This window comes from Ictidomys tridecemlineatus, chromosome 2 (genome assembly GCF_052094955.1).
Source record: "Ictidomys tridecemlineatus isolate mIctTri1 chromosome 2, mIctTri1.hap1, whole genome shotgun sequence".
Classification (NCBI taxonomy): domain Eukaryota; kingdom Metazoa; phylum Chordata; class Mammalia; order Rodentia; family Sciuridae; genus Ictidomys; species Ictidomys tridecemlineatus.
This window is the reverse complement of record NC_135478.1, coordinates 39,924,302-39,951,642: the sequence shown is the minus strand read 5'-3', so window position 1 is coordinate 39,951,642 and position 27,341 is coordinate 39,924,302. Positions and strand designations below refer to the sequence as shown.

Genomic DNA, 27,341 nt, shown 5'->3' with positions numbered 1-27,341 from the left:
TCATTTATGAGGTTTCTCCATTAGTCACAGACAGTAGAATTGATTTATCATCTCCACATTTTTAGGGTTACTTTATCCACAATAGATGTGGATGTGGGAATGTTACAATGGAGGGAACCAACTTCCAGAAAGATTAATTGACTTCCTCACAGTCACATGGCTTGTTAGTGTTGGAGCCACTCTTAGATCCAAGGTTTCCTGGAGCCTGGTGATGAAATGTTGAAATGAGATCACCCAGGCATAGATATGGGGACAGATGAATGAAAAGGGAAACCATAGGTTTGAGTCAAAAGAGTAAGGAAGAAATAATGACTCTGAAACTATAAGGAAGGTGTGGGGAGGCAGGCATACCTTATTACATTCCATGCACACCTCATGGTATTTGGTATATTCCATGCATACTTAATGATAGCAGCATATCCTATACACATTTATTGCATATGAAGTCATCCATGCTTTTAAAGAAATACAATGGCAGCTGCAATAAAAATATGATTTTTATATCAAATGACCTCTAAATATGTCAATGAATTCATATAGTGCTCAACTAAAGAAAAAAAAGACCCCATGACTGGATGGGTACATTGGCTATGGTGAAAGTCATGAAATCTAATACACTATATACAAAATAAGTCAAAAATTTCAAAACTATTTCTGACTCTTATTTTTTAACTTCTGCCTTGATTTTGAAGTCAACTCCCAAATAAGTGGAAATTCACTGTATTTTTTTTAAGAGAGAGTGAGAGAGGAGAGAGAGAGAGAGAGAATTTTTTTTTAATATTTATTTTTTAGTTCTCGGCGGACACAACATCTTTGTTGGTATGTGGTGCTGAGGATCCAACCCGGGCCGCACGCATGCCAGGCAAGCGCACTACTGCTTGAGCCACATCCCTAGCCCAAATTTACTGTATTGAAGTATTTATTTTTCCATCATAGAAATGAAGGAAAATTATCTGTGAATAGATGAATAGAGATCCACAGTTTAAAATTTGGGGAGAAAGGGAATTTCATGGATGGTGGAAGGAGACCCTCATTGTTATACAAAATATATGTATGAAGATGTGAGAAAAAAAAAGAATAGCGCTACCTTAGATTAGGTAGAGAGAAGTGATGGGAGGGGAGGGGAGGGGTTGGGGAGATAGTAAGGATAGTAGAATGAAACAGACATTATTATTACTGTGTGTATATATGTGAATGCATGACCAATGTGATTCTGCAACCTATATACTCAGAAAAATGAGATATTGTATCCCATGTGATTCAAATGTATGATATGTTAAGATCATTGTACTGTCATATGCAACTAATTAAAACAAATTAAAAAATAAAATAAAATAAAAATTTATTTATTTACTTTTTATACTTAGGATTGACCTCAGGGGCACTTAACCACTGAGCCATATCCCCAACCCCTTTTGATTTTTTATTTTGAGACAAGGTTTCACTAAATTTTTTAGAGCCTTGTTAAGTTACTGAGACTGGTCTTGAACTTGCGATCCTCCTGTCTCAGCCTCCTGAGCCACTGGGATTACAGGTGTATGCCACCATGCCCAGCATACAGTTTGATTTTTAATTAAGCAACAAATATTCCATCATTTTCAGATATTTCTGTGCAGAAAGCCTTTTCAGTAGGACTTAAAGTTCAAGAAATTTTACATAGTTTTAAAATACATATTTTAAAATAGATAAAATATTTAAAAATATAAGCCTTAGGCAAGACTGTTTGGCTGTCATATATTGAACTTGAGTCTTAATGATATTCCTCATGTTTTTTTTTTTTCAAATGTGAAATTGATCTGAAATTGACCTTTCCTCAGAGATAACCACTAATCTTGACTTTCAACACCATTGGTTAGTTTTGTCTGTTTTTGTGCTTAATGTAAATGAATTCATATTTCATCCTACTCATTTGAGTTTGGTTACTTTTGCACATTATGCTAGTGATATTCATCCATTGAGTTGTGGATAATTATAAATCATCCATTCACATTGACATATAATGTTATATTGTGATAATAAATCTTTGCACTGCAAAACGGTGTTTAAAACAGATGTTCATATGAAGCCAGCCAGCAATGTATGAAAGTTCAAGTGGCTCTGCATCCTCCCAAAGTTGGTATTTTTCATCTTTTTTTAATTTAGTCATTCTAGTGGGTGATCATTGATTTTTAAATTGACCAAAGAAACCTCTAGCAAACTCACACCAAACAAAGGTCTTCATTTAAGAACCGCTGTGTGCAAGTGGGGTTGGAGGGGGCAGCCTCTACTACAGGGGAATGCTTCAATATCATCGAGCTCCAAGAAGAAGTACAACTTGAATGCTGTAAGCAGAAATGTCTCAGCTCAAACGAATGTTCTTGTTCAGAATACAGGAAAGCATCTCATTTGGGAATGAAGAGATATGCATTAGGCTAAATAGTTACAGAATCTGAAAACTGACACTTTAAGTTGGGAGAGAGTTATGGGATAAAAAAAAAACGTAAGGGCTTTATTTTTATTAATTTTTTAATAGGAAAAACAGGAGGCAATGGCTGATTTATATTCTTATTATCATTACAGGGTCTCCGTTTTGGTGCCTACTGGATATCGTTCCTATAAAGAATGAGAAAGGAGATGTGGTACTTTTTCTGGCCTCATTCAAAGATATAACAGATACAAAAGTGAAGATTACTCCAGAAGATAAAAAAGAAGGTTTGTTCTGTTTTCAGAAAACATTGACAGATGGAGTAACATTTTGAAATTGTTTACTCAAAAACTTGAGAACGGAAAAAAATTGCCTTTTTAATAACACCAACTGATAAATATTCATAACTGTTAGCAGTCAGTATTTGGTGCATATTCCAAAATCACAGAGAGTCCCATGCATTTACATCTTTGTAAATAGAAGCTCATTTGACAAAAACCAGAAGTTGATATTCCTCTGTAACTAGGATAAGGATGAGAACAGAATTTATCTCTACATAAAGATTCACACCACTTCATTGTATTATGCAAAAAGAAAAGAAAAGAAAAAGAAAAAGAAATTGATAGGATAAGTGAAGTTAAAATGATGTGATTAAAAATATATCTCTTGTTTCATTTAAAGTGCCATGGCTCAAATTGTAGAAGTGCAAAAAATTTTATTTTATGTATGACATTAAGAACTCCAGTTTAGTGGCTGTTAGCATAGAATGCTACCAACAAATGTCTATCCTGTGCCTTCTAATACATAACAGTGTAATAGTTGTGTTTGAGAAACAAGCTTTGCAAATATCTTTAAACTCATGAACTATTTATCCTGAGTTCATGTTGCTCACCTTTATATTCTGTTTTTAGCTTATGAAGAAATTGCCTGCATTTAATATAAGCCAGCAAAAATAACACTAAAAATGCTGATACTGTTTGTTTTAAAAAGCAGTAGAGTAGGTGTTCTAGTAACTAGAAAAAAAGCTGTTTATCTTGTATTGATTTCCTATGTAGTGAGTTCTTTATTAGAACCAGCTACTTGACATTGCAACATTTGTGTTTTTTTTAGGAGTGGATTCTTTACCTCTTTTTAAATATGTGTGAGAGTGTTCAAAAAATATTATATCTCTTTAAATGACAACCCAAATGAAGAACTGTCACAGTTTGGTGCCCCTACTTCTGTCATTTGAAAATTTTGCAAATATATGACTTTTTCTGAATATTTGCATGAAACTGTGGCATATTTTAAATATATAAGAGAAGAACAGTCTCATATGTAAATAATTTGGGTATTAGAACAAGTGTTAATACTGTCCAATGTCAGTTCCACAAAGATAATGGGAAATCAGTGCATGCAGTTTTGGTTTTTCTATTTTCTTTTGAATAGAAGAATACAAAAAGTAAGGATTCTTTGAATAAAATTATATATATATATTTCTATATACACACACCACACTTATGTATATATGTTTTGTATATTTACATAGATGTGTGGACAAGTAGAAATATAAAACTCTCCTCTGTAGGAAATATATGGCTTGTTCCCCCCTCCCAGCTTTGAAGGGGACAGTTTAATCCAACTTTAATTGACTTGCTTTGAACATGAAAGACATGCTTAATTACACAAATTATTTAATCACCTTTGTCTTATTTCCCTCACATGTATTGATAGGGGAGAAATCGCCGTTTTGGCAGACTGCAATGGATAACAGGAGTAAAGTGTGCCTTTTCACTAAGGTTTGAAAGAGCTTGGTTAAAAGTACCCTTTTCACTACCCAAGTTCTGAATCAGTTGAGAACGGAAAAAGAGTAAGGCAGATTAGAGTGCAAAATATCACCCTTATTTCTGATTAAACTAATAAAACAGGAAGAGGCATATCTCTAACTGCAAGTGAGTTTCCTCCTCCGGATAAGGCAGAGGTGCCCCTCAGTCAAAAGCTGAAAAGGGGCGGGGAACAGCTCCCTGAGGGGTAAGAAGCCTGGAGGGCCAAGGCAATTGCTCCCTAAAAAGGAGAAAGAAGGCACCACATTATTCCTGCCCCTCTCCTCTTTTAAATGCAGAGGATTAAATTCTCCCTCTTCCCCTGAAATGAACTGAGGGAAGGAGCAGAGAGGGCAGCATATTATACTAGAAGAGCTGCCTGAATGTGAAAGATTGCACCTGCCATTTGGGAGCAAAGGGTATGCATTAGAACACTGCTCAACTAATGACAATCGCTAACGATTCCTAATTTCATCTTAAAAATGAGTTCTACATTTATATTAAAATATATTAAAATGTGCTTAATAATAAATAGTACCATTTTCCAGAAGAAACATGTACACTATAAAACAATTTCCTGCAAGATTTAAAGAAAAAATGGCAAACTTTAAAAATTATATTATGCAAAATGCAACTTAATAATTTAAAAAATCTGCTAGTAAACTTTTAAATCTTTTTTTTTAGTTTATAACTTCGTTCCTCAAATGACTATTATCTTGTATGAGAGTAAGCATTATTTCTAATATATTCTGAATGTTCAAAAACATCTTTTGTCTAATGTGGCCTATGCATGTCCCAGAAAAGTATATAGTATTTTTAGAAAGGCTAAGTAACTATGGTAAGTTATCACTTTTGAAAATTATTATTTAAAAAAAAAAGATTTTTTCTCTTTTGTTTTAAACTTTATTTAATGGAGGAAAACATCATTTGATGGCATATCTTGCAGGAAAAACACACCTTAATATGTGGTATTTTTAGAACTAAATAAACATTTAAAAATCATTAAGAGTTCTTGTGTAAATGGAGCAGTATTGTACCAGAAAACTCTAAATGAGCATGTGGCCTGATTTGACCCTATACTGCACCATTGAAGTTCATCTAAGTAATATAAATAAGGTTTGTGTTAATTAAATTAATTCCCTACAGAAGCCGCTATGATGGACTTTGCTTGATAGATACAAATGGTGTGAACTTCTATTTTTTTTTTAAGTACTTTAGTTGGCCAAGCATGGTGGTACACACCCTGTAATCCCAGCTACTCTGGAGGATGGGGCAGGAGAATCGGGAGTCCGTGGTCAGCCTCAACAATTTAGCAAGACCCTGACTCAGAATAAAATTTAAAGGATTGAGGATGTAACTTAGTGGTAGAATACTTTAGTCATTAATCTTCATGTAGTTAGGGGTTGTATTTGAAATGAAGAAAAACATTTTATAGGAAGGGCTAATAACATATGCAATACAGTGAAGACTTTCCATTAATAAACAACTGATGAAAGATTAGCACATCATGTCAAATACTCTTTGTACCTGCAGTAGCTTTCAAGTGGGCATCTGATGTGGGTTCTTACATTCATATGTGTGAGTGAGAGAAATCAGATGGGTTTTACCATCTTTTAAAATACTCTGCTTTTTGCCAGGTGTGGTTGCAGATGCCCGTAATCCCGGCAGCGTGGGAGGCTGAGGAAGGAAAATCCCAAGTTTTAAGCTAGCCTCAGCACCTTAAGGAGGCCTTAAGCAACTTAGTAAAACCCTGTCTCAAAATAAAAAATAAAAAAGGGGCTGGGAATTGCTCAGGGTTAAGAGTAGTCCCTGGGTTCAATCCCAGATACTAATAATTAAGTAAATAAATAAATAAATAATATTCTCCCTTTTTTGACACATATATGCTTCCATTCAAAAAAAAAATGAAGAAAAATGTGTACACTGGTAACCACTGACTTCTGTGTCCACATCTGGCATTACTTGCTGAATGAATTTAATATAAGACTGTAAGTGTTTTTCCCTATTCATATATCTATAAGATATATTTTGACATAAATTTTGAGTCAGTGTATCAATCAGCTTGGCAACTGAGATTCTTTTCTCACTGATCTGAAGTCTTGTCTGCCAGTTAAATGTCTTTAAAAAAAAAGAAAGGAAGGAAGAAAAACCTGGTAGCTTTTTAATATAAATAGCTGAAACAGGCACAATCTGTGTGATCACAGGTCCTCAAAAGTGGGGGAAAAATTAGCAAAAAATTCCTTGGGCCTGAAAAGAAAACAGTTCTAAATTAAGCAATTTGATTGATTAAAATGTCATTAAATAAAATTAAATAGATAAAATTTTAGAAATTATTTTTAAAATTTAATATAATTATAATGACTAAATAATCTAACAAATATTAATTGAGCACCCTACCCTGCCTTCAGTATTGGCATTTGGAGATGTCAAAACAGAAGCAGTCTGTTTTGGATCTAAATCTCAGTTCAAATCCTGGTTCTACTACATATTGGCTGTTTTGCTTTGACCTTTCATCTTCCACAACTGTGAGAAAATAAATTCCTATTGTTTAGATTATCCAGTCTATGCTGTTCTGTTATAGCAACCTTAGTAAACATGTGATTAATAAAACAAGCATCCAAGAGGTACTTGCCTTCTTGGAAACCAAGCTTCCTCATCAGTAAAATAAGTTGTAGATTTATAAGAAATAATGCATGCAAATCTTGAGAACAGGGCACATAGAATATGCTTAATCAATCTTTGTTGCTATATTCTATATGTTTTATAAAACTAGCTAGCTTTTATTGAGACTGTGCTTCATGCTAAGTGTCTCACTTGGGTTCATTTACTGCTTCATTTACTGCTCATTATAATCTTTTTTTAATATTTATTTTTTAGTTGTAGTTGAACACAATGCCTTTATTTTATTTGTTTATTTTTATGTAGTGCTGAGGATCAAACCCAGGCCCTCGCACTTGCCAGGCAAGCACTCTACCACTAAGCCACAACCCCAGCCCCTCATTATAATCTTATGAAATATTTTTCCTAGCTAGTCCCATCAATTTCAGTACTTGAAAAAGTTGATATAGTAAAAAATGCTAACACTTGGATTTTATACTCATGTGATCAAGCTGCGGAACCTGCATTCTTTTCCCCAGAGTCCCTGGCCTCAAAATGTGTATAATGGTATGAGGACATAGACCCAGCAATTGCAAAATAGCATATTCAGTAAATGACACTATAGAATGGCAAAAATGATAAACTCTTCCTGGGCAAGGGAACAGGATTGGTTGGGGGCAGTCTGAAGTGGAGCAGAGTCAAGGAGAACTTCACAGGGAGAATAATACTGAAGCAAATCTTGAAAGATAAGTGGAGTATGATTGCAGGGAAGGGAATGTTAATTTCATGTGACAGAATAGCAAGTAGTGGACTTTGGTTCAGAAGAAGAATAGGAAAGGGAATTGAAGTTCAACCTTAAGATAGACAGGCTGGGCATCTATCTTCAAGATCTTTTATGCCATTCTGAGGAGTCTGGGTGATGTGGAAGTAAGTGTTCTTCAGAGTTGTAACAGCCTGCCTTGACAGTGGGAAATGAAGGGAGGGGAGGACTTGGTGAATTCCAGGTTTATGATGTCAGGGCTCTTATTAGCTGAATTGTGTCCCTCCAGCCCAAATGCTTTCATTGAAGCTCCAGCCTACAGTAATTTAGTTTATGACTATAGGTTTGGAGATAGGGCTTTAAAAGAATTAATTAAGTTAAAAGGAAATCATTCAAGTGGGTCCTCATCCAATCTGACTTGTGTCCTTAAAAGAAGAAATCTAGACTTACAGAGCCGCACCAGGGTGTGTAGCAGAGAGGGATGACCGGCCATGTGCACAGGATAGCTTTCATGAACCATGGGGAGAGTTCTCAAGAATCCAACCCTGCTGACTCCTGGGTCTTGACCTTCCATCTTCCACAGTTGTGAGAAAATAAATTCCTATTGTTTAGGTTACCCGGTCTGTGCTGTTCTGTTATAGCAGCCTTAGTAAATATGTGATTAATATGACTTTTATTCAAAAGAGAAACAAGCATCCAAGAGACATTCATGAATTGACTATTGGGTGCACCTCTTGAGATGTCTGTGCACATTCTAGAGATGTATGGATCAGGAGATCAAGAGAGAATAATGGGTTGAACACAGAAATTTGGAAGCCAACAGTGTATTGATAGTGATTCACTAGATGATATGAATGGGATTTTGAGGGCTACCAACAGTAGCATCAAGAGGAGGGAGGACAGAGGTGAACCAAGGGTAGGACCTTAGAGTATACTAATATTTCAGGAACCAGGGAGAGAATATCAGAAAAAGAGACAGAGAAATGATGATGAGGGGTTAGAGACAGCCAAAAGCTGTGGAGAAGTTAAGTAAGATGAAGACAGATGTGCCCACTGAATTTTGTCATTGATCGCTACTATAAAGCAGTATTAAGAGTGGTGGGAATGAAAACCAGGCAGTTTCTATAATAAAAATTTTACTAACTTTCTGACATTTTGGTGCCAGTACTTTATTACAATTAAGGAAAACCAATTGTGGCACTTTGTCATGAGATCTTAGCTCACGGTAGGCAGATTTTAATTTCAAATTATTCAAGAATCAACTGGTAAGGTCCCGTAAGACCACTTTCTGACCTTCTAATCTTGTTGAAGCCTCTGGACAAGCCAAACTGACCTGTTCACTTTCAAGAATATAACTCACACTCAGGTCCTCAGAATTTGCCTCATTTGGAATCTATCACCCCTCTTCATCATAAGAACCCTGCCTGTTTTCTTTATGGTTTCCCCGAAGCCACCTACGCCCATGGAAGCCTTCTTAGACCACCTGTGCTAAGCTGCTTGCTTCTCCCATCTCATTCTTCTTGTGCTGATGTACCAAACTTCTCTTTTTTATTTTTTTCACGGTTTCCTGTTGCACCTCCTCCAGTGCCATGCAAATAATAGACACAGAGTCTTTCTTGTTAATTGTACTAAGGGATCAGTGCTTATGTACCAGTACTATGTACCAGTGCTTGACTTCTTTTAAAAGTTTCTTTCCTCTTCACTTGATTGTATGTGTTTCAACTTCCAAAATTTTTTCACAGCAGTTCGCTCATTATGCTAATTTAGTTTTCCATTTAAACCAGTTGAGTATAATAATATGTGCCTTGTTTTTCCAGGCACAGGGCCCAATGCAGTTATTTTTGTTTATTTCTTGTAGAGTGTTCCAGATCTGCTTTTGAGATGATGGTTAACACTGGGTTATTTATTATGTGGCAATAGCATCATCAGTTATCATGGAATGGGAGAATCTTAATTATAATGTCTACAAAAGTGGATACTTCAAATTTGTCTTGAGAATTTAGGGGTTGATTGGCAGAGTTTTTCATATGATCTTTGGTGGTAATACAAATCAAGTGCAATGGGATTTCTTGGTATTTTAACTTTGGGCAAGCAGCAGGGAGATATCATTGTTCAATACACTCACAAAAGTTTTCTATTGCATCTGCCTTTACCTACTACTTCAGAAGAAAATAATTAGGTCTGCATTGCATTTAGCTCCAAGAACCTGAAACCCTGCTAATGCAAGTTTGAATGGTAAGAGCTGATTTTTCCCAGATTTTAAAATGTGTGGAGCAGAGCAGCTGGTGATTGGAACAATGCCTCTGCCTACTGGTGGTTGTTCAGGGTCTTCTGGGCTTTCTGCTCTGCTGTCCTTCTCATGCAGTTTTCCATGCTCATGCTTTTCACCTAAGAGTTGTAACATACTTGTTGCCCCTCTAGAAGGCACTTCTGGGTGCAAACAGTTTTAAAAAAAAGTGAATTACAAGAGCAAAGGAGTCTTCATATGATTTTTTAAATTTGTTTTAATTAGTTACACATGACAGTACAGTGACCTTGATATATCATACATTTGAGTCAGATGGGATATAATATGATTTTTTAAGAAAAAAATATCAGCCACCTACCCCCCCCCATTAGCACTTTATTGACCATGATTCTGTCACATGGCCATGGTCCTTTCTAGCTGCAAGAGACTCTAGGAAATCAAACTTCTTTGGTTTGTTTATAAACTTTTTACCTCTTAAACAGGCACAAGAGAAAAAGATGTAGAAATGAGGTTGCATCAGTCAATCTAGAGTATCTAGCAATATATTATTTACTATTTTCTATATGCCAGACTAATTATCTATGGATCCTACAATGTAGAAGAGTGAGGGCAAATAAGTTCAGCCTCAGTGTTGTGAAGAAGTGGAGGAAGAACTGAAGCCCAAGATGGTATGGTCTCAGAGTCCATATCTTTCCACCACTATGTCCCAGGGTTACCTATGAAGCAGATGGGGGAAAAATGAAAATGAGATGAACAGAAGACTGAACTTTTCTCAGTTCCTCCCCAAACACCTACATGTTCTTATCAATGAAACAACTCCTGCCCCAGTCCTGTTTGCCATTCCCATATTTCTTAAACTCCTCTTTATGCAAAGTGTGTTCCATAGGTCCTACATTATCTGCATCATCTAGGAGTTTGTTGGAAATGAAGAGTCTCCAGCTTCCAAATCGCAACACAAAGGCAAAAACTGCTCCCAAAGGCAAAAACTGCTTCAATTCAAATAAAATAAACGATTCTCGGACACATAGTGCTCAATCATTTCAACAAGATCCCCAGGTGACTTAGATGCACACCTTAAAGACCTTCTCTAATGTTATGGCTTGGATATGAGGTGTCCACCGAAAGATCCTGTGTTAATGTCAGAATTTTTGGAGATGAACTGATTAGATTATGAGAACTACAATCTAATCCTTGGGTTAATCCATTTAATGGATTAATAATTTGAAAGGACTGTTGTACTGGGTGATACCTGTAAGTAGGTGGAATATGGCTGAAGGAGGTGGGTCACGGGGGTGTGCCTTTGGGATTACATCTTGTCCACCTAGCTCCTCCCTCTTTCTCAAACATAAACTGAGCAGTTGTCTTCTGCCATGCTTTTCCTCCTTAATTTTCTGTCTCACCTCAAGCCCAAAGCAATGGAGTCAGCCTACTATGGACAGAGACCTCTGAATCCAGGAGCCCAAATAAACTTTTCCTCCTCTAGGTTGTTCTTATTGGGTATTTTGGTCATAGCCAGAAACATCTTTTACCTGGCCATATAGACTAAAGTAACCTACCCCCCACCCCCCGGCCCCGGGGTACACTATCACATTACCCTGTTCATTCATTGTTTTTCCCAGCAGTGACACCTATTTGAAACAATTTTTTTTCAAAAGTTGGTTTCTGTTCATTGTTCTCTGCTTCATTAAATTGTAATCTTTAATAGGGAACAGTCTTTGCCTTTCTTGATCAGGATCATATCTCCAACACTGACACATAGTAAGTGCTCAATAAATATTTGATAGATGTATGGATGTCTGTATGAATACATAAATGATATCCAATTTAGGAAAGTTGACTATTCAGAAATAAAAAAATAACACAGTATTCTTGCTGTTTCGAAATAATCAGATAATAATTATGAAAGCTGCCTGTTTCGGGTACAATCGGATTTTACATTATATGGCTATGTGTTATGGCATAATTTGATGTGTGTTTACCTAAGTCCGCTCACTCTTAGAATGTGTTCTTACTCTAATGTTGAATGGCCCTTTCCATTCAAATAAAATCTCTGTGGTTGGTTCATTTTTTTCTGGGGGGGGGGGTTCTTATTGACTCTCCTGTTTGTCTTTCAGTTTCTTAAAATCTCAATTTGATCACATTTTAAAAGATAATTGAATTCATTTGTTGAAAAAGATAAAAATACTCTTAAGGACAGGCATTAATCCACTGGCCAGGTATTAATTAAATCTAGGGTGATTTTTGTGTACTTTGTATATTTTAATTTTCAATATGGACATTGTAATAATGTTCCTTTCACTTGCTAAAATATTCTGATTTTGTCATTATTGTTATTGTTCACAATAGAAGAAACACCTGCAAAAATCCTAACAAAGAGTGGCTGCCTAAGGAGAGCACCAGGGTAGAAATTGATACTATATCCCAGGAGATAGATTTCTGCCTCCAAGAGAGTTATAACTAATTCTTTATCAAATATGTGATGAAATTATAACTGAAGAGCCCCCAAAGGTGCTTGAAGTATTTTATTTCACAGTACCTTATTGTACTACATATATTTAAAAAAAAAAAAAACGCTTTGGATTTTTGCCTTTAGAGATGAAGAGATAAAGTGATGAGAAAAAAAAAATGTTTCACAGACCATCATAGGGACTAAGCCATAAAAGACATGACATGCTTCACTGGTCATTCCATTTTAAAGAAAAATTTAAAATATTTTGCAGCCCATCAGAGTATACCTGTGCACTGAATTTATTCTGTTGCAAGAGTTTGTGATCCTTGGATAAAAAGTTTATCAAGTGAATATCTTTTCAGTCTGATTTTTTTTTATAAAACATATTTCTAATTTTAGTACTTCAAGAAGGGAACATGGTCTTAGTGTCCCACTTTTTTGGGTGAATTTAACATTTAAAAAAATTTTAATTGAATGATCAATTCATTAAAATACCAGGTGAATGTGGAATTGTAAGATTGGCAAGTTCATGCTGAGAGTCAAAAAAGCCATATAGCTTGATTCCCTGTATGGATATACAAACTTGGTGATATACACCATGCCCAGAAAAAGTCACCCAGGGGTTGTTATTAAGGAATATTTTAAAATCAGGGATTGTAACTGTTGTGCTACCATCCTGAATGACAGATTGGAAACCATGTCAGAAATGTTTAGGCACCAGTTATCTTTGACTTTCCAACATATTGTAGAGAGGCATGCTTGGGACTAGCAGGATATACTGTGGGTTTGTTTCAATGTGTGTGAGGAGGTGGGGGTATTTCCCCTTTTTGCTTGTCTCTTTATATGGGGTTAGTGTGGAAATGGCATTGCCATTGTGTGTGTTGGTCGGGGGCAGACTATTGTGTCCTATGAGAATAGGTGTTAGCTCTTTGGATAAGTGCTGGGAAATCTGGGTGCCCTAAGCAGGAGAGATTGGATGCCCAGATTCAGGGAACCTTGAGTTTAGTTTCTGCCCCTTGCTTTAGTAAAAATGAACTTTCCACCCAAGCTAGCTTGTTTTCAGATACTAGTAGGAAAAATGTCCAGGAATCATCATTGACCAATCCTGCATTTTACCACAGTGGGCATCTCCAGAATTCCACCTGGCTTTTCAGAAATCCATTTGATACATATTGAAGGGAACAATTTGACTTATAGACAATCTGAAAGTATTAAGGGTAAATATCTCGAGAGCTTTACAGAATCCTCTCTTGGATAAGGTGATCTCATTGGCAGCAATGGGTCAAACTGAAAGCCAGGTATGCTCATAGACCCTATAAAATTATTAGGGGTATCTACTGAAATGTTCATGAAATTCCTTCAATCTCTTAGAATCATATAGATATATTAACTTGATTTTATTTGATTTTTAAAAATACACCTTTCAGTTGCTAGGGAAAATTCACACAATTATGAAACTGCTTTCCAATTTAGAGAATAAAAATTTTCCCAGATATTAACATTTCATAGCAAATATTCACATTAAGAGTGTTTATGCAGATGGGAGGTGAGCCGAATATATATTAACTAGAAAGCTGTTGTAGTGACTGATGATATTGTCGAAAAACTTCAGAAATTATAAATGGTGCTTCTGAGCATATTGCTTTGTGCTCTTGTTTTTCTAAGTAATGTTGTTTTTTTCCCATTCTAGACTGTGAACTCTGTGGAGGCAAAGGCTGTATCTGATTTACTTTTGATACAAGAATTTCAGCTAGGGTATGACACACATGACTGAATAGCATTAAGAGATGCAGAGTGTTGTGGCTATCTGGAATCAATCTCTAATGACTGTTTTTTTTTTTTAATTTGGAAAAACAAAGTATGTTGAAATAGCAATCCCAGCCATAATCTGGAGTGTAGAGGGTTTATGAGGAATTTTTAAGAATGTAAGAAATCATAAATAATACAATGAAATAAAGTAGCAAAGGGGCCAGAAAGTGAAGTATTAAAAAGAAGAGGAGAAACTCTATTAACAAATGAAGTAAATTGATGATTCTTTTACAAAAAAAAAATCACAAGTAGACTACTCTAAGAATGTCAAATGCAAAATAGGTTATTTAATGCAATCTTAGTGCAAAGGTAGAAAAACCTTTACAAATTCATATTTGCAAATATGAAAGCAAATTATGGTGTGGCATGAGAAAAACACCTCAGAGTGTCGATTTCTCAAGAAAATGGTTCTGAATAATGTGACCACTAGGAAGTGAACCCGATAGCAATGACGAGAAACTGACCACACTTATCATAGAAAAGAAGTTAGGTGGAGTCCTTGTCACACTAAAGCACATTATTGAGAAGTAGCCATGAGAATGGCTAGGAGCCGTGGTTTAATTTTTCAAGTACACATTCTCCCACATGTTTAGGGTACCATACTGTGAGCTCAAGGATTTAATGAAATCATGGAACCCAACTGGGACTCCAACTGTATTTCATCTTGCAATAGGATTTTAGCAAAACCTTAATAATACATTGATGATATTGCAATTTAACAAGTTATTTAACAGCTTATTTACATACATTACAACATAAATACAGAAACCTAAGCCATGCCCTTAGACAGTGACTTCTGAGTAGGTATGCTAGCTTCGTGTTCAAAGGAACTGATTGACTAAATTAGGGTTATATTAAAAACTATTTCTATTAATATTTGCTATTACCTTTTTTGGAGGAATATTACTTTAAAAAAAAAAAACCCAAACCTGGGTCTATTGAGGTGTACCTAAAAAATTGACTTTCAACTTTCCAGCAAAGTTCTGAGGAATGTTCTGGCTACTGGTGAGTAGGAAGGCAGTGGAGGGAATCTAAAACTTCACAAATAGTCAAAACCAGAAAATGGTGAAGGGAGTTTCTCAAGAGCCTTGTAGAATCCTCTCCTTGATCTAGTGATCTCATTGGCAGCCATGGGCCAATTTGAAAGCTGGGGATGCTTATCAAACTCTCCAAAAGTACTATTGGCTGGCCATTGTACTCTGGGGAGCCATTACAACATTCATAGATAGAAATTTTATCCCCCATCTACATGAAAGAGATGTGTATTTTTCTTGTATTGGTTGGTGTCTTTCCATGTGACTATTATCCTTATGTAATCATCTTCTCTAGAGTTGAAAGACACAGTTTTAATTTGTGAGAATAATCAATGATAGTAGTGAGGTTAAAAAAAACCAACAAATCTGATTTGCTAGGCAAGCGTGGCAAATAAGTTGCCGTATGACCCAATGTCCTGTGATTGGCCATGGCTGCACCATGCATATATGACATGGAATGTTACATACATAGTATCCCATACAACTTTTAGGTTTTTGTGCATTAATTAAAATTATTAAAAAATTAAAATGAAAAGAAGCAGCCACTCCAGCTGAGTAGAAATGACTTGCTTCTAATGGTTGTGTGCTCCTTGCAATTTTCAACAAGGAAATGCAACTTTTGTTTCCAAATTAGAGAGATTATTAGTGTCACATTTAAAAATATGCTTTAATTTGAATATATGTCAAAGTAAAATTTTCTACTCTAATGTTTCCCAAAGAGTAGTAAAAAGGAATCGAACACAGTGCCTAACATGCACAAGGCAAGTGTTGTACATGTTAGGCACTGTGTTCGATTCCTTGCTCAAGATATAAATAAGCAAATAATATAAAGCTCCATCAACAACTAAAAAAAAAAAGTAATAAATTTCATGAATATTGCTACTAATATACATTGTGACTTTCAATGATACACAAATAACTTTTTAAAGAAAAATTGCTATTTTAATATAGGGAAATATAATCAATGCATAGATATTATTAAAATTATCTAAATAAAAATAAATGAGTATTTAAGTTTTAATTTAAACTTAGTTTATTTTAATTATATTTAAGTATTATATAAGTATGGCAAAATAAGGGAACTAGTTTTTAAATGTTTCTAATTTGGGATGAATTCATCAATTATAGGAAAACTCACCATGGGGTAAGTCAGGGAATTATGGTTAATTTCAAAAGCATTACAGCTTTCTTTTTCTATTGATCTGTTTTCCTATAACTCAGTAGGAGAAACACATACTTTGTAGTATATTTGTCATACAGCTGTAATTGATTTCTGTAGTTTAGAAAAAAAAAACATGCTTACTTACCAACTTACCATAAGGGAACCTGGATCTCTGAAGCTCATTAATATTTAGAAATTTAATTTTCAAATTAATTTCAAATTAAATTAAATTTTAATTTTCTTAAAACCATTACATATATAAAGCTACCTTACATGTTTTTTGAGATGAAAGTAATGTCTGACATTTATTTAGTCTTTACCATGAATGATTTAGTCTTCTAAATGATTTCCAAATATTTATCAATTTAATTCCCTAAACAATCCTATAATATGGCAATATTATCAATTTTATCAAAAATTAAATAACATAAGATCCCAAAGTTAGGAACTGGCAAGGCTAGGACTTGAACCTCATTTAGCTTCAGAGTCTGACCTCCTATAATTGCTCTATCACAAGGTCTCTACATTGCAGTATAAAAGAATATATACACAATATCACACTGCAATCAAAAATACAGGGAGTGACAGTTTTGTATCTACTAAAAACATATAGCATGGTCCCATGTAAAACTAGGGAAAATTTGGAAAACAGAAAAAAATGCAGAACTGAGAAAGTACCAGGGAAAAGCATCTTTCATACAATGATGTGTTTCCAACTAAAAGGAAAAATTATTTCTCTGTTCGTAGAACAGTTCTCACATCAGAAGGGTAGGGTTTCCATATAGAGTGATTCTCTAATTTTCCGTGGGCTGCAAATGTGTATCCAGTGATTTAATTCAACTCTGACACCAACTACCTGGAGCTATTCCAGATCCAACAGGTTAGGGTTCAGTTTCCCAAGGCTGCCCCCATTCCTCTGGTACCAACCACACGTTGTAGTCTTCAGGTTACTCAATTTTCTTTCTAACTCAGCTACATGTGGGCCTCCCATGACCCCTTCCTCATGCTCATCATTTTGCAGTGACTTCTCACAATGCTCAGGGAAACACTTCACTGACATTTATTGGTTTGTTATAAAGGATATTATAAAGGATACAGATGAAAAGACAAATGAACAAATCCAGAAGGGTCCTGGGCATGGGAGCTTCTGTGATCAGTGGAATTGGAGTGGGTCCACCACCCTCCCCCACACATGGATGCAAAACCCATGTTAGGATTTTATGGAGGTTCCATTACACAGACATAATTGATTAAATCACTGACCATTGTGATTAGTTCAGTCTCCATTCTCTCTCCCCTGGGAGGGAGCAGCTGAAGTTTCAGTTCTCTAATCCTGTGGTCAGTTCCTGTGATGCTGAGTCTCCATCTTCCAAGAGTCACTTCATTAGTATGAACTCAGACATAGTTTAAAGAGAAACAAAAGACAGTGCTCTCTTGCTCCATCACTCAGGAAATTCTATCTGATTTAGAATCCCTTTGCCAGCGACCAATGAGTAAGACCAAATAAATGTCTTACTTTGTTACAATGCCATACTTCCTCTGCCTATGTGAAATTTTAAAGAAATTCTATAACGAGCCTGGCTTCAAGGAAATACTTTTGGAAAACTTCATTTCCTCTTATTGATTTTGAAGACGATTTTTATCATACTTGAATCCTTTATGAAGGAAGAAATCTAACATTAAAAGTCCTACCTTCAAGAAGGTACTTTGACTTACCAAATATCCCATTAAATTTTCTCAGAAAAAGCACTTAGAAACGTGTAAAAGTGTAAATGTTGCTTCGTATGTTTTAGGGTCAGTAGAAAACTAGTTTTTTGTCTTTTGAAAAAGCATGTTTTTCTGCTATCTATTTAGGTCGTCTCCACCCCACCCATCTAATCATATTTCTATTTTCCTTTGAGCTTCATAAAGTACATTCTACTCCTCTTGAGTCTAGAGCAGACATATTAATTTGTATTATAGCTTATAAATACTGAATTTAATGAAAGGATTGCTTTTAAGTGCTTGCATTTTATATATTCTACCCCATCAAGAATGACTGTTAAAAATAATTATGACTGTCATTCAAGTCATGAGCCATTGTGATCCTTGAGATAATGTCTATTTTTTAATCTATACTGTCTTTTATATCATCATGTAATTGCAAGCCCTGTCATAACTCCACCCATACCAAACCTCAAGAACACATCATATTTCAAGAGATATAATGCCTTTTTTATTCACTCTCCTTTTCTGCATTACTGCAAGCAAAAGGTTTTAATGGTGAATGTTTCCATTTACTATGCAATATGGCTGGCAAATTAAAATGTTAGAAGTTCTAGATGCAAAGTTTACATCAGGAAACTTGCAAATTAAATGCACACATTTATAAAACAGTGAAGAGATTCTTAAAAAAAACATAAACCCACACTTCAAAGATAGTAGAAAATACCATAGCAACAAAATGTTAGAAGCTGTGAAACAAATGAATGAGTGTAAACTAACTTAATAGATGTGAGAAACTTAAATCTTAACCACCAGTGGAAAGAACCAAGGAGAAACCAGATTCCACCACAGAAGCCCCCAAAAGCTCAAGAATAGGTTCCTCAGAAGAGTGAGTGAGGTAGAACTAAATACAGAAAGGTAATTTGAAAGTATTTTTAAGAAGCAGCTAGATCCACAGGTTTCCTCCTTTAATATATGCAAGAAGATAATTACCCTTCCCAAACTATCAGGTTCCATAGGAAACAATATTAGTAGGATCCATATCTGTGTGGGAAAGAAAGAAGCAGAACTGAGGAGCTCTTGGGTTCTGAAATGGTGAAAAAAAAAAAGTCCTTCCAGCTAGGATGACCTTTCTGAATTGTCCTAAGTTGGTCAAGGGGCTTGGGCATTTCTGAACACTCACACTGGCCCATTACTGTAGGCAAGTTGTCCTCACAATTTGTGCAGCAACAGGACAAGGTGATATTTCCAACAAAGCACCTGGGGAAATAGATCCCTTAGTTGTGAATTGGGGATATTTAGGGTACAGCAGCACATTGTCTAATACACAATTCTCCTGCAGAAGTCCTAAGGCTTATTTATTTGCTTATTTGTTTATTTTTGTGAGGATAAACTGAAAACTCTCTGAACTGAAGAACCAGGCAGTACTGGAAAAGGAGAAAATACTCAAATGTTTGCCTAAAGACCCCCATTCTCTTCTTCTACTTGGTTCCTGGAGTGCTAGCTAGCAGCCATGAAGTTCATATTCTCCCAGTAAGGCTTTGGAAAAAATTTTCCAAAATAATCTGGAAAGCCCAGGAAGAAAGTTCCAAATATATCAACATCAGGACTTGTTCAAAGAGATGATCCACCCTGGAGCCGAGAGGGCTTTTGACAGTCATGCTTAAATAGATTTTTAAAAATATATTAATCAGTAGGAAGATTGAAATATTAAATCAAGGACTCTTCAGTGACAAAGATAGAAAATGAAAAGAACTCATCATTGGAGGACTCAAGGACTGCCCTGACCTAGAGCTTTCTGTGATGGCGAGCATATCTTATGTTTGTCCTGTTTGGTGCAGTATCAGCTTGCTATGTGTGGCCACTAAGCACTTGAAATGTGGCTAATGTGGCTGAGAAACTGAATATGAAATGCCAAATTGAAGAGCTACGTGTGGCTAGCAGCCTGAACAGCACAAATCTAAGAGGTTAATCAACTGAATTAAAAAGAGGAAAGAGAGAGGAGAAATTGGTTGGAAGAGAGGGGAATCCATTAAATCAAGTTGTTCAGATTCCCAGAAGTGAAGGACATGAGTTTCCAGACTGTGAAATTTCATGAAATTATGACCCTGCAAATAAAACAATGATTTCTTTGGCTCCCAGAAATGGGGAGGAAAGAACACAGTAACTTATAAAGAATGAGGAACCAGAAAGACTTAGGATTTCTCAAGATGAATACCAGGTGCTAGAAGACAGTAGTGCAATGCTTTAAAAATTCTAAATGAGAATGACATCCCACCTAGAATCATGTCCAGCCAAATTACTAACAAATCTAAAGGCAGGAAAAAATATCTTAAGACATGAAAGATCTCTGAAAATGTCTCTTTCATGTACCTATTCTCAGGACTTTACTGAAGCCCTGGTGCATCAAAATAAGGCAGTAAACTATGAGAGAAGAAGACATGAGATTCAGGAAATGAAAATACCACTCAAGGGAGTATATGGTAACCAGGATGACCAGGAAAGGATAGCTCACAATGAAAACCATGCCCTGTGTTCATCAAACCATCCTGACCAGATTGAAGCAGGTAGAAGCATCTGTGAGAAATTTTCAAGTTTAATTTTGAGAATAAATTAGTTCTACTTGAGGTATCAAAACCTAATGAAAGTTTACACATAATTGATAAATAATTTGTATTTTATTAGTGGTAAACATATGAAAGCTAAGCAAACCCCCAATCTACATTATTCTTAAAGCAAAAAAAAAAAACAACCAAAAACTTTTATAGAAAATAAACATATTTACTGTATATCAAGACTGGAGGTATAACTAGGGGAGGCCCTGGATTCTATCTCTAACACCAAGCGGGTAAAAAGTATTACAAATCAAATGACTCAACTCTCATGATGTTGTGAACACTGAATACTGAGCTAAGTTAAGTACAATAGTCCCTCTTATCCACAGGCTCACTCTAGACAGTTTCACTTACTCATAGTCAACCATGGCCTGGAAATATTAATTTTTAATTTTGACTCTTTTAGGAGAGAGAGAGGGAGATCACATTCACCTAACACTTATTACAGTGCACTGAAATAATTATTATTTTTTATTATTAGTTGTTAATTTTTGCTATGCCCAATTTATAAATTAGACTTTATCATAGGTTATGTATGTACAGGAAATAGCTAGCACATGTAGGGCTGTTACTATCTGTGGTTTCAAGCATGCTCCAGAGGTCTTGGAACTCTCCTATGTGGATAAGGAGGGACCACTGCTAACAACATAGCCACACTGGGAGAAAGAGGGGTGGAGAAAGGACATGAGTGGTTGGAGGGATGGAATGTAAACAGAGGGAAACAAATTGATAATGCCTACAATCAGGAAGTTAAGAAAATGGCAATTAGATTGTTATTTGTAAGAGAGTAATTACTAAAAAAAAAAATATTTTTAAATCACCGAGAGACTTGAAAGTTTTTATTTCTGATGCAGGAGAAATGGGAAAGAGGATCTGGAACTTGAGTTTTCTAAGAATTCTTGGACTATTTATGGTACAAGCATTTATAATTTTGATTGATCTTTTAATGCATATGCATATCAAATTAACATCACCAGATGCATTCAGATGTTATTGACCTTCAGTTCAATTGCCACTCATCCAAACCTATATTAACTCATTAGTAATAATAAATTTCCTAAAATCTTATGAAAAACATAAAGAAACAAAATGACAAGATTTCCCCTTTTTATCAGATACTTTAATTACTGAGGTAGCACCTCAAATTAGGGGAAAAAAACATAATAATCAAAAGGAAGAATAACATTTAAAACAGTACTTATATGAAGAAGACTAAGGGAAGAAAAGATTCAGTGGTCTGAAGAGATCCCAAAGTTCCCTGCAGGGAAATAGTCTATGGTGTAGCCAGTGCACTGGTGGGCAATTTCACCAGCAATCTCATTTAAGATACTGTAGCTGAGTTGCTAAAGTTTCACCCTAGGCTGACTCCAAAACCAAAAGAAGTAGGAGCAAATCACAGCTCTCTAGCATCCAAGGGGAATCAGAATGTGACAGTCAGATTAAAACTTGATACTATTCAAAAGCTTATTTTCTAATATTTCTTTTGGATTTGGCATGCTCAGGTGCCCTTTGATTCTTACATAATGTGAGGCCAGTGATTTCCATTTTCAGTCTGCTGGTGCACTGTTTCCATGCTCAGAGGGCCAGCTGCAGGTGCTGCTGTTGTGTAAGAGACGTGGGGTTTCCCCGTTGCTAAGAGAGGAGGATGCTCGCTCAGAATGCAGTGAACTTCCATTTTTAAGTCAGTTACTGAGGGAAGGGCAAGAGCTGCCTGAATTAAATATCAAACTTGACTCAGGAAAAATTACTTGAATTTGTTATGGCATTTTCTAAGGTCAATGATACAACTTCACAGTGTACTGCTTAAATGCTTAAGATTTAACTGAAGTGCTGCATCCATAGATTCATTGATGCACTCACCCATTGAGTAAAAATTCATCAAACGTCTAGATACATGAAGATGAAAAAAAAAATGATTAGCCTTTGCATTAACTGTGGTGCTGGCTACCAGCTCTGACCTGTTAGTTTCTATAGGGATTACCTGGGCTGAAAAGAGGACCTATCCATGATCACATCCCCTTCCAGGCAACAGGAGGAGAGGGGAGTATAAGAATATAAAGACTCAGTTCTCTCTTCCATCCTAGGACAATTCTGAAGGATCTTCCCTTCTCCAGAACACCCCACAAAATTGTCAGTGGGGGAAGGATACAGTCAAATCATTAACGTACATTCTTCTTTATAGTAAAGGCTAACTGGGAATACTGTTTTGAGAGACTGATGATTATTTCTGAGTAGGAATGGAGACACATGGGGGAAGCGAAGGGAGGGTTTCTCAAAGCAGTTGACAGTTTCACAAGAAAAATATTTGGATCGAACAAAGGTAGAACATCAATCAAAAGTAAGACTCATGCAACAAGCAGTCATATTGTTACTAGAGCCACTGAACTTAAAAATTACCAGGAACAGTGAAAATCTGCCACCCACAGTCATGGTAGGCAGAGGTAGAATATCACAATTTGCTTTGGCACAGGACTTAACTCACTGGTGGGTAAAGTTAAGCCTTCCCCCTCACCCACCATTTCTCTGTTCTCTTGGGGCTTGCTTATTGCTAGATAAGTAGCTTTTGGGATCTTCCACATGCAGGAAGCTTTTAGGAAGAAAAAATATGAACCCCAGAAACGTTAAACTATGTGTGAGGCTTGGATATGCCTTTGTTTTCTTGTTTCTACCACAGTGCCTTACATAAGGTAGGCAATGTCTGTTTGAAAGTTCAGGGAAGCAGAAAACAAAACAAAACATGTTTTAAAATGCATGGACATGTGGACAATGATCATACTGATTCCCAAAGCGCTTGTGATGGGAAAATTTTCCTCTAATTTTTTTTTTTTACCTGAGAAATTCCAGTATTGCCCTACATAAAATATTAAAATAAAAATTTTTCATGGCATTACTTTATTCCATATGTGAGAAGATAGTTGGCTACTTGTTAAAAAAATAATGCCTTTTTTCATATGAAACAATTTATAAAAATAATGATCCAATATGGTGTAGAAATTTTAACTTCTAGTAAGAATTCTTTTGCTATCCTCAGGGATCGATGTAAAATATCATGAAATGTCAGTATAAAGCATGCAGTTTTCCTTTTGTGTTATTTATGGATTTTCATAACCTGGGAATGATAACAGCATTGTTTTTTATGAAGTCCCTGAGGAAAGACATGAGGAAGAAGTTAGCAGATCTGGAAGGGATGAGGGCCATCAGGAGGGTAAGAGTCTTGAAATGAGAAGAATAACCTTTAGATTAACACCTTTGTATTGGCGAGATTGCTTGGTGTTCTTGAGTTCCAAGAGATCAGTTGTTCCAAACTATTTCTTAATAGAGTAATTTAATGAATGTCATAAAATCATATGGTGATGTCTTCATATAAAATTGTTTTTAGTGGATAGATTAAATGAAACAGGGGACTTATAATCATTTCATAATAAAAGATTTATAAACCTAAGCTGAAAAAATCTTTTTTTCAATTATATTTTAGGATCACAATCTGGCAGAATTACCCATTGCAAAAAAAAAAAAATTCTTTTTTTTTTTTTTTTTGAGAAAAGGCTGACAATTAAGACCCTGTTAAAAGTGTCTTCTCTATTCTAGTCAGATTGGCTGGTCTACTGTAAAGGAGCATAGGCCACAAGGTTGTTTCTTTACCCCTCTGCCCATCCTAATCACCCACTCCTCACTGTGAAGATCCATAATTTACCTTGTTCTTACTCCTATTATAAGAGTTCTCTCCTTCCTCTGATATTTTACGTATTTATCTCTAATATTAATAACAACAATAACAACAGCTAACATTGATTGATTACTGTGTGTCAGGAACCATTCTTTATGGATGTATCTAATTATCACAAAATGCCTCTGAGTAGGTATTATTGCTATTTTTAGAGATGAGCAAATTCAAGCCCAGAAAGGTTAAGTAACTTGCCTAAGCTCATACAACTAACAAGTGGTAGAGTGAGGATTTGAACCTATACTACTATGCGTATGATATGGGTTTTTCTTTCCCCCGCCTCTGGGTCACCTTGAATTCATTTGTCCTACTCCCTGTAATATATTTGGGAGGAAGACTGTGTCATCGCAAGATTCTGTAATTCCATAATCACACTACAAGACAGGAAAGCTTTGCATACCGAGTCACAGGACCTTATGATTATCAACTAAAGGCACTGTTTTCTGAATCTTCCATCTGATCTCACCAAAGCCAGAGAATACCTTTGCCTGTTGACACATGCAATATTAGCAGCCACTACTGTTCTGGCCTCAGTTCTTGACAATGAAGCATATATTCCTTCATTTTAATGCTCTCACCAATTCAATTGGAAAAACTCGTTATGTAGCTCTGTGAATAAGTGAAGAAATACTTCCTAAGGAGAGTCATGCAGATGTCATATGAAGTTTCTAAGGGTCCCTACTTAATGTATGGTCTTATTCAAGGAGGAGAAAGATAGAAATAGACTTTAGTATTCTTGCTGAATCTATTGGGAATTTGCATTTCAATGGCAGTCCTTAAATGGTTCCGTTTTCATAAACCCTACATCTTATGGAGTATTTGATGTTACATAATGGTGAAATGAATAGAATTAAGAAATATTTGAACTTCAAAAGTACTTGCTGATGTGCTTCCCTTCTTTCAAACCACCTACATACATAAACCTAGGATCAATTATATGACGTTTAATTTTTAAAAGTTTCAATAAAGCTGGGTCATTATACTTTCTCCTTCTTTAGAAAGTTCTCCAACAGGAATATATTTGGAATAGGTTTTCTTTATCATTTGTTCCAGAATCTGGATTAAAGATCAGCAAACTTCTTCTTCAAAAGATCTGATTGTAATTGTTTTGGCTTTGTGTGTCAAATAGTCTCAATCACAACTTTACTTAATTCCCTCTGTTTATGGCAGGAAAGCCTCCATAGACATATATAAACAAATAAGTAGGGTGGTGTACCAATAAAATCTTATTTAGAAAAGTAGGCGATTGGTTGAGGGCCAAAGTTTACAGATCCATGATTCACATAATTAACAAGTGATTTGTTTTCTAATGACTAAACATTTCTATGCATAATGCTTAGGAAAGGCTCATTAATACAGGTCTTATTTTAATCATCATATTCAGTACTTAACATGGATTGGTGAAGAGCTAATAAGAGTGTTGTTTAGGATGTGCTTCTTATGTTGTGCAATAAGTTAACTATCAGGTCACAGGGAATTCTGCCACTTTAAGAAGTGTAAATCAGGTTAGCTATGGACCAATGGGGCCATATTTCTGGCCTAGAGAAGAGACAAGATGTTCCCCATCATGATCCTGGAAGTGATCATGTTCCAGAATCATAACAGATTGGTCATGGATATAAAGAGTTAAAATTAGGAAGTGAGGTGCTAGTAATAGAAATGGTAAAGAAAATGATAGCTCAACTTCTGATTCAAGAGGTTTGATCAGGGGGATTTAGGTCTATGTAGTGGATCCAAGCATACCCTGGAGTCAAACAAAGTATTAGGAGCCCAGGTAACTATTTGGTAATTTGATGGGCATGGCTGAAACAACATGGCTTAAAAGTTGAGTGAATGCTTGCCTGCACTCTCTGTAAGAGCAACACAAACCCTGGACAGCTTCTTTCTTATTTAATGAAGCTGAGGATGTGTTGGCTAGCTCTTGTTCCATAAAATTTCAAGGTGCCTAGGTACTTCATGGCAACTAACACATTGTAGAACATTGGCCTACAGAGAGCCTCTGGCTATTTTGATGACTGGAAAGAGAATGTTTCAGATGGATTTCTGTTGCTGTGACAAAATACCTGAGATAAATAACTTAAGAGGAGAAAAGTTTCATTTGGCTCATGATTTCAGAGGTTTCAGTCCAGTCACTTGGCTTCATCACTTTAGGCCTGTAGCGAGGCTGAACGTCATGGTAGGAAGTGTGTGGCAGAGCAAAGCTACTCATGTCATGTTATCAGTAAGTACAGAGAAGGAAGGATAGACCATAGTCCCAACAGCCCTTTTAAAGGTGCACCCTCAATGACCTACCTGCCTTCACTAGGTACCACCTCCCAGTGTTTCCACCACCTCCCAGTAGCGCCACCAGTTGAGAACCAACTTCAACACATGAGCTTTGGGGGCACATTTAAAATTCAAACCACAACAATTTGTGTTAATAATCTCCTAATAGACTGACACTATGTTGGCCAGACAAGAATGCTTTAGTATGTCTCAAAATAGGTCTTTTGTGCTTCTGACCTATGTGAATCGTGTGATTTTATTTTAATTAGCCAATCAAGAATTAAGGCTAGAAAGCCAGGACATTTTATTTTACATTTCACTGAAGTTATTACAGATATAAACTTTAGATTTAAGTGAGTAAGGCTCTATCATTTTTCTTTTAAGAAAAAAATAAAGGCTGGGGTCACAAGCTTAGCCTGAGTGAAGCCCTAGATTCAATCCTTAACATCTCTCAAATAAATATATGAATAAGAAAAAAAAAAGAAGGAAAGAACAAACCAGGAGAATATTTTTGTGACCCTATATGTGAAAATTGCTTTAAAAGAAGATCTCTAATATCAGAGTTTTAGATCACTATTTTGTGACTTGCTGGGCATGATTGAAAAAACATGGATCAATTGAAAGTTGACTATCCCCAAATGAATGCTTATGTAAGTCCAATTACTAATGCATGATCCAAAGATTTAAAAGAAATTAAGTCATTCATTGATTTCAGGTCATTTGACTTCTGTTCAACTCCATTTACTTGTTCTGCCAAAAAAGTAACA

General features: G+C 35.7%; 1 protein-coding gene across 2 annotated transcripts in view; it reads left to right on the top strand.

The window, feature by feature from the left end:
* Positions 1-27,341, top strand: part of Kcnh8 (potassium voltage-gated channel subfamily H member 8) — a 334,538-nt gene that overhangs the window by 131,352 nt on the left and 175,845 nt on the right. For both annotated transcript variants that reach the window (XM_078038309.1, XM_078038308.1), the window contains exon 3: positions 2,560-2,691. In XM_078038309.1, coding sequence (XP_077894435.1) covers positions 2,560-2,691 — 132 coding nt within the window. The remainder of the gene's footprint in view (positions 1-2,559; positions 2,692-27,341) is intronic.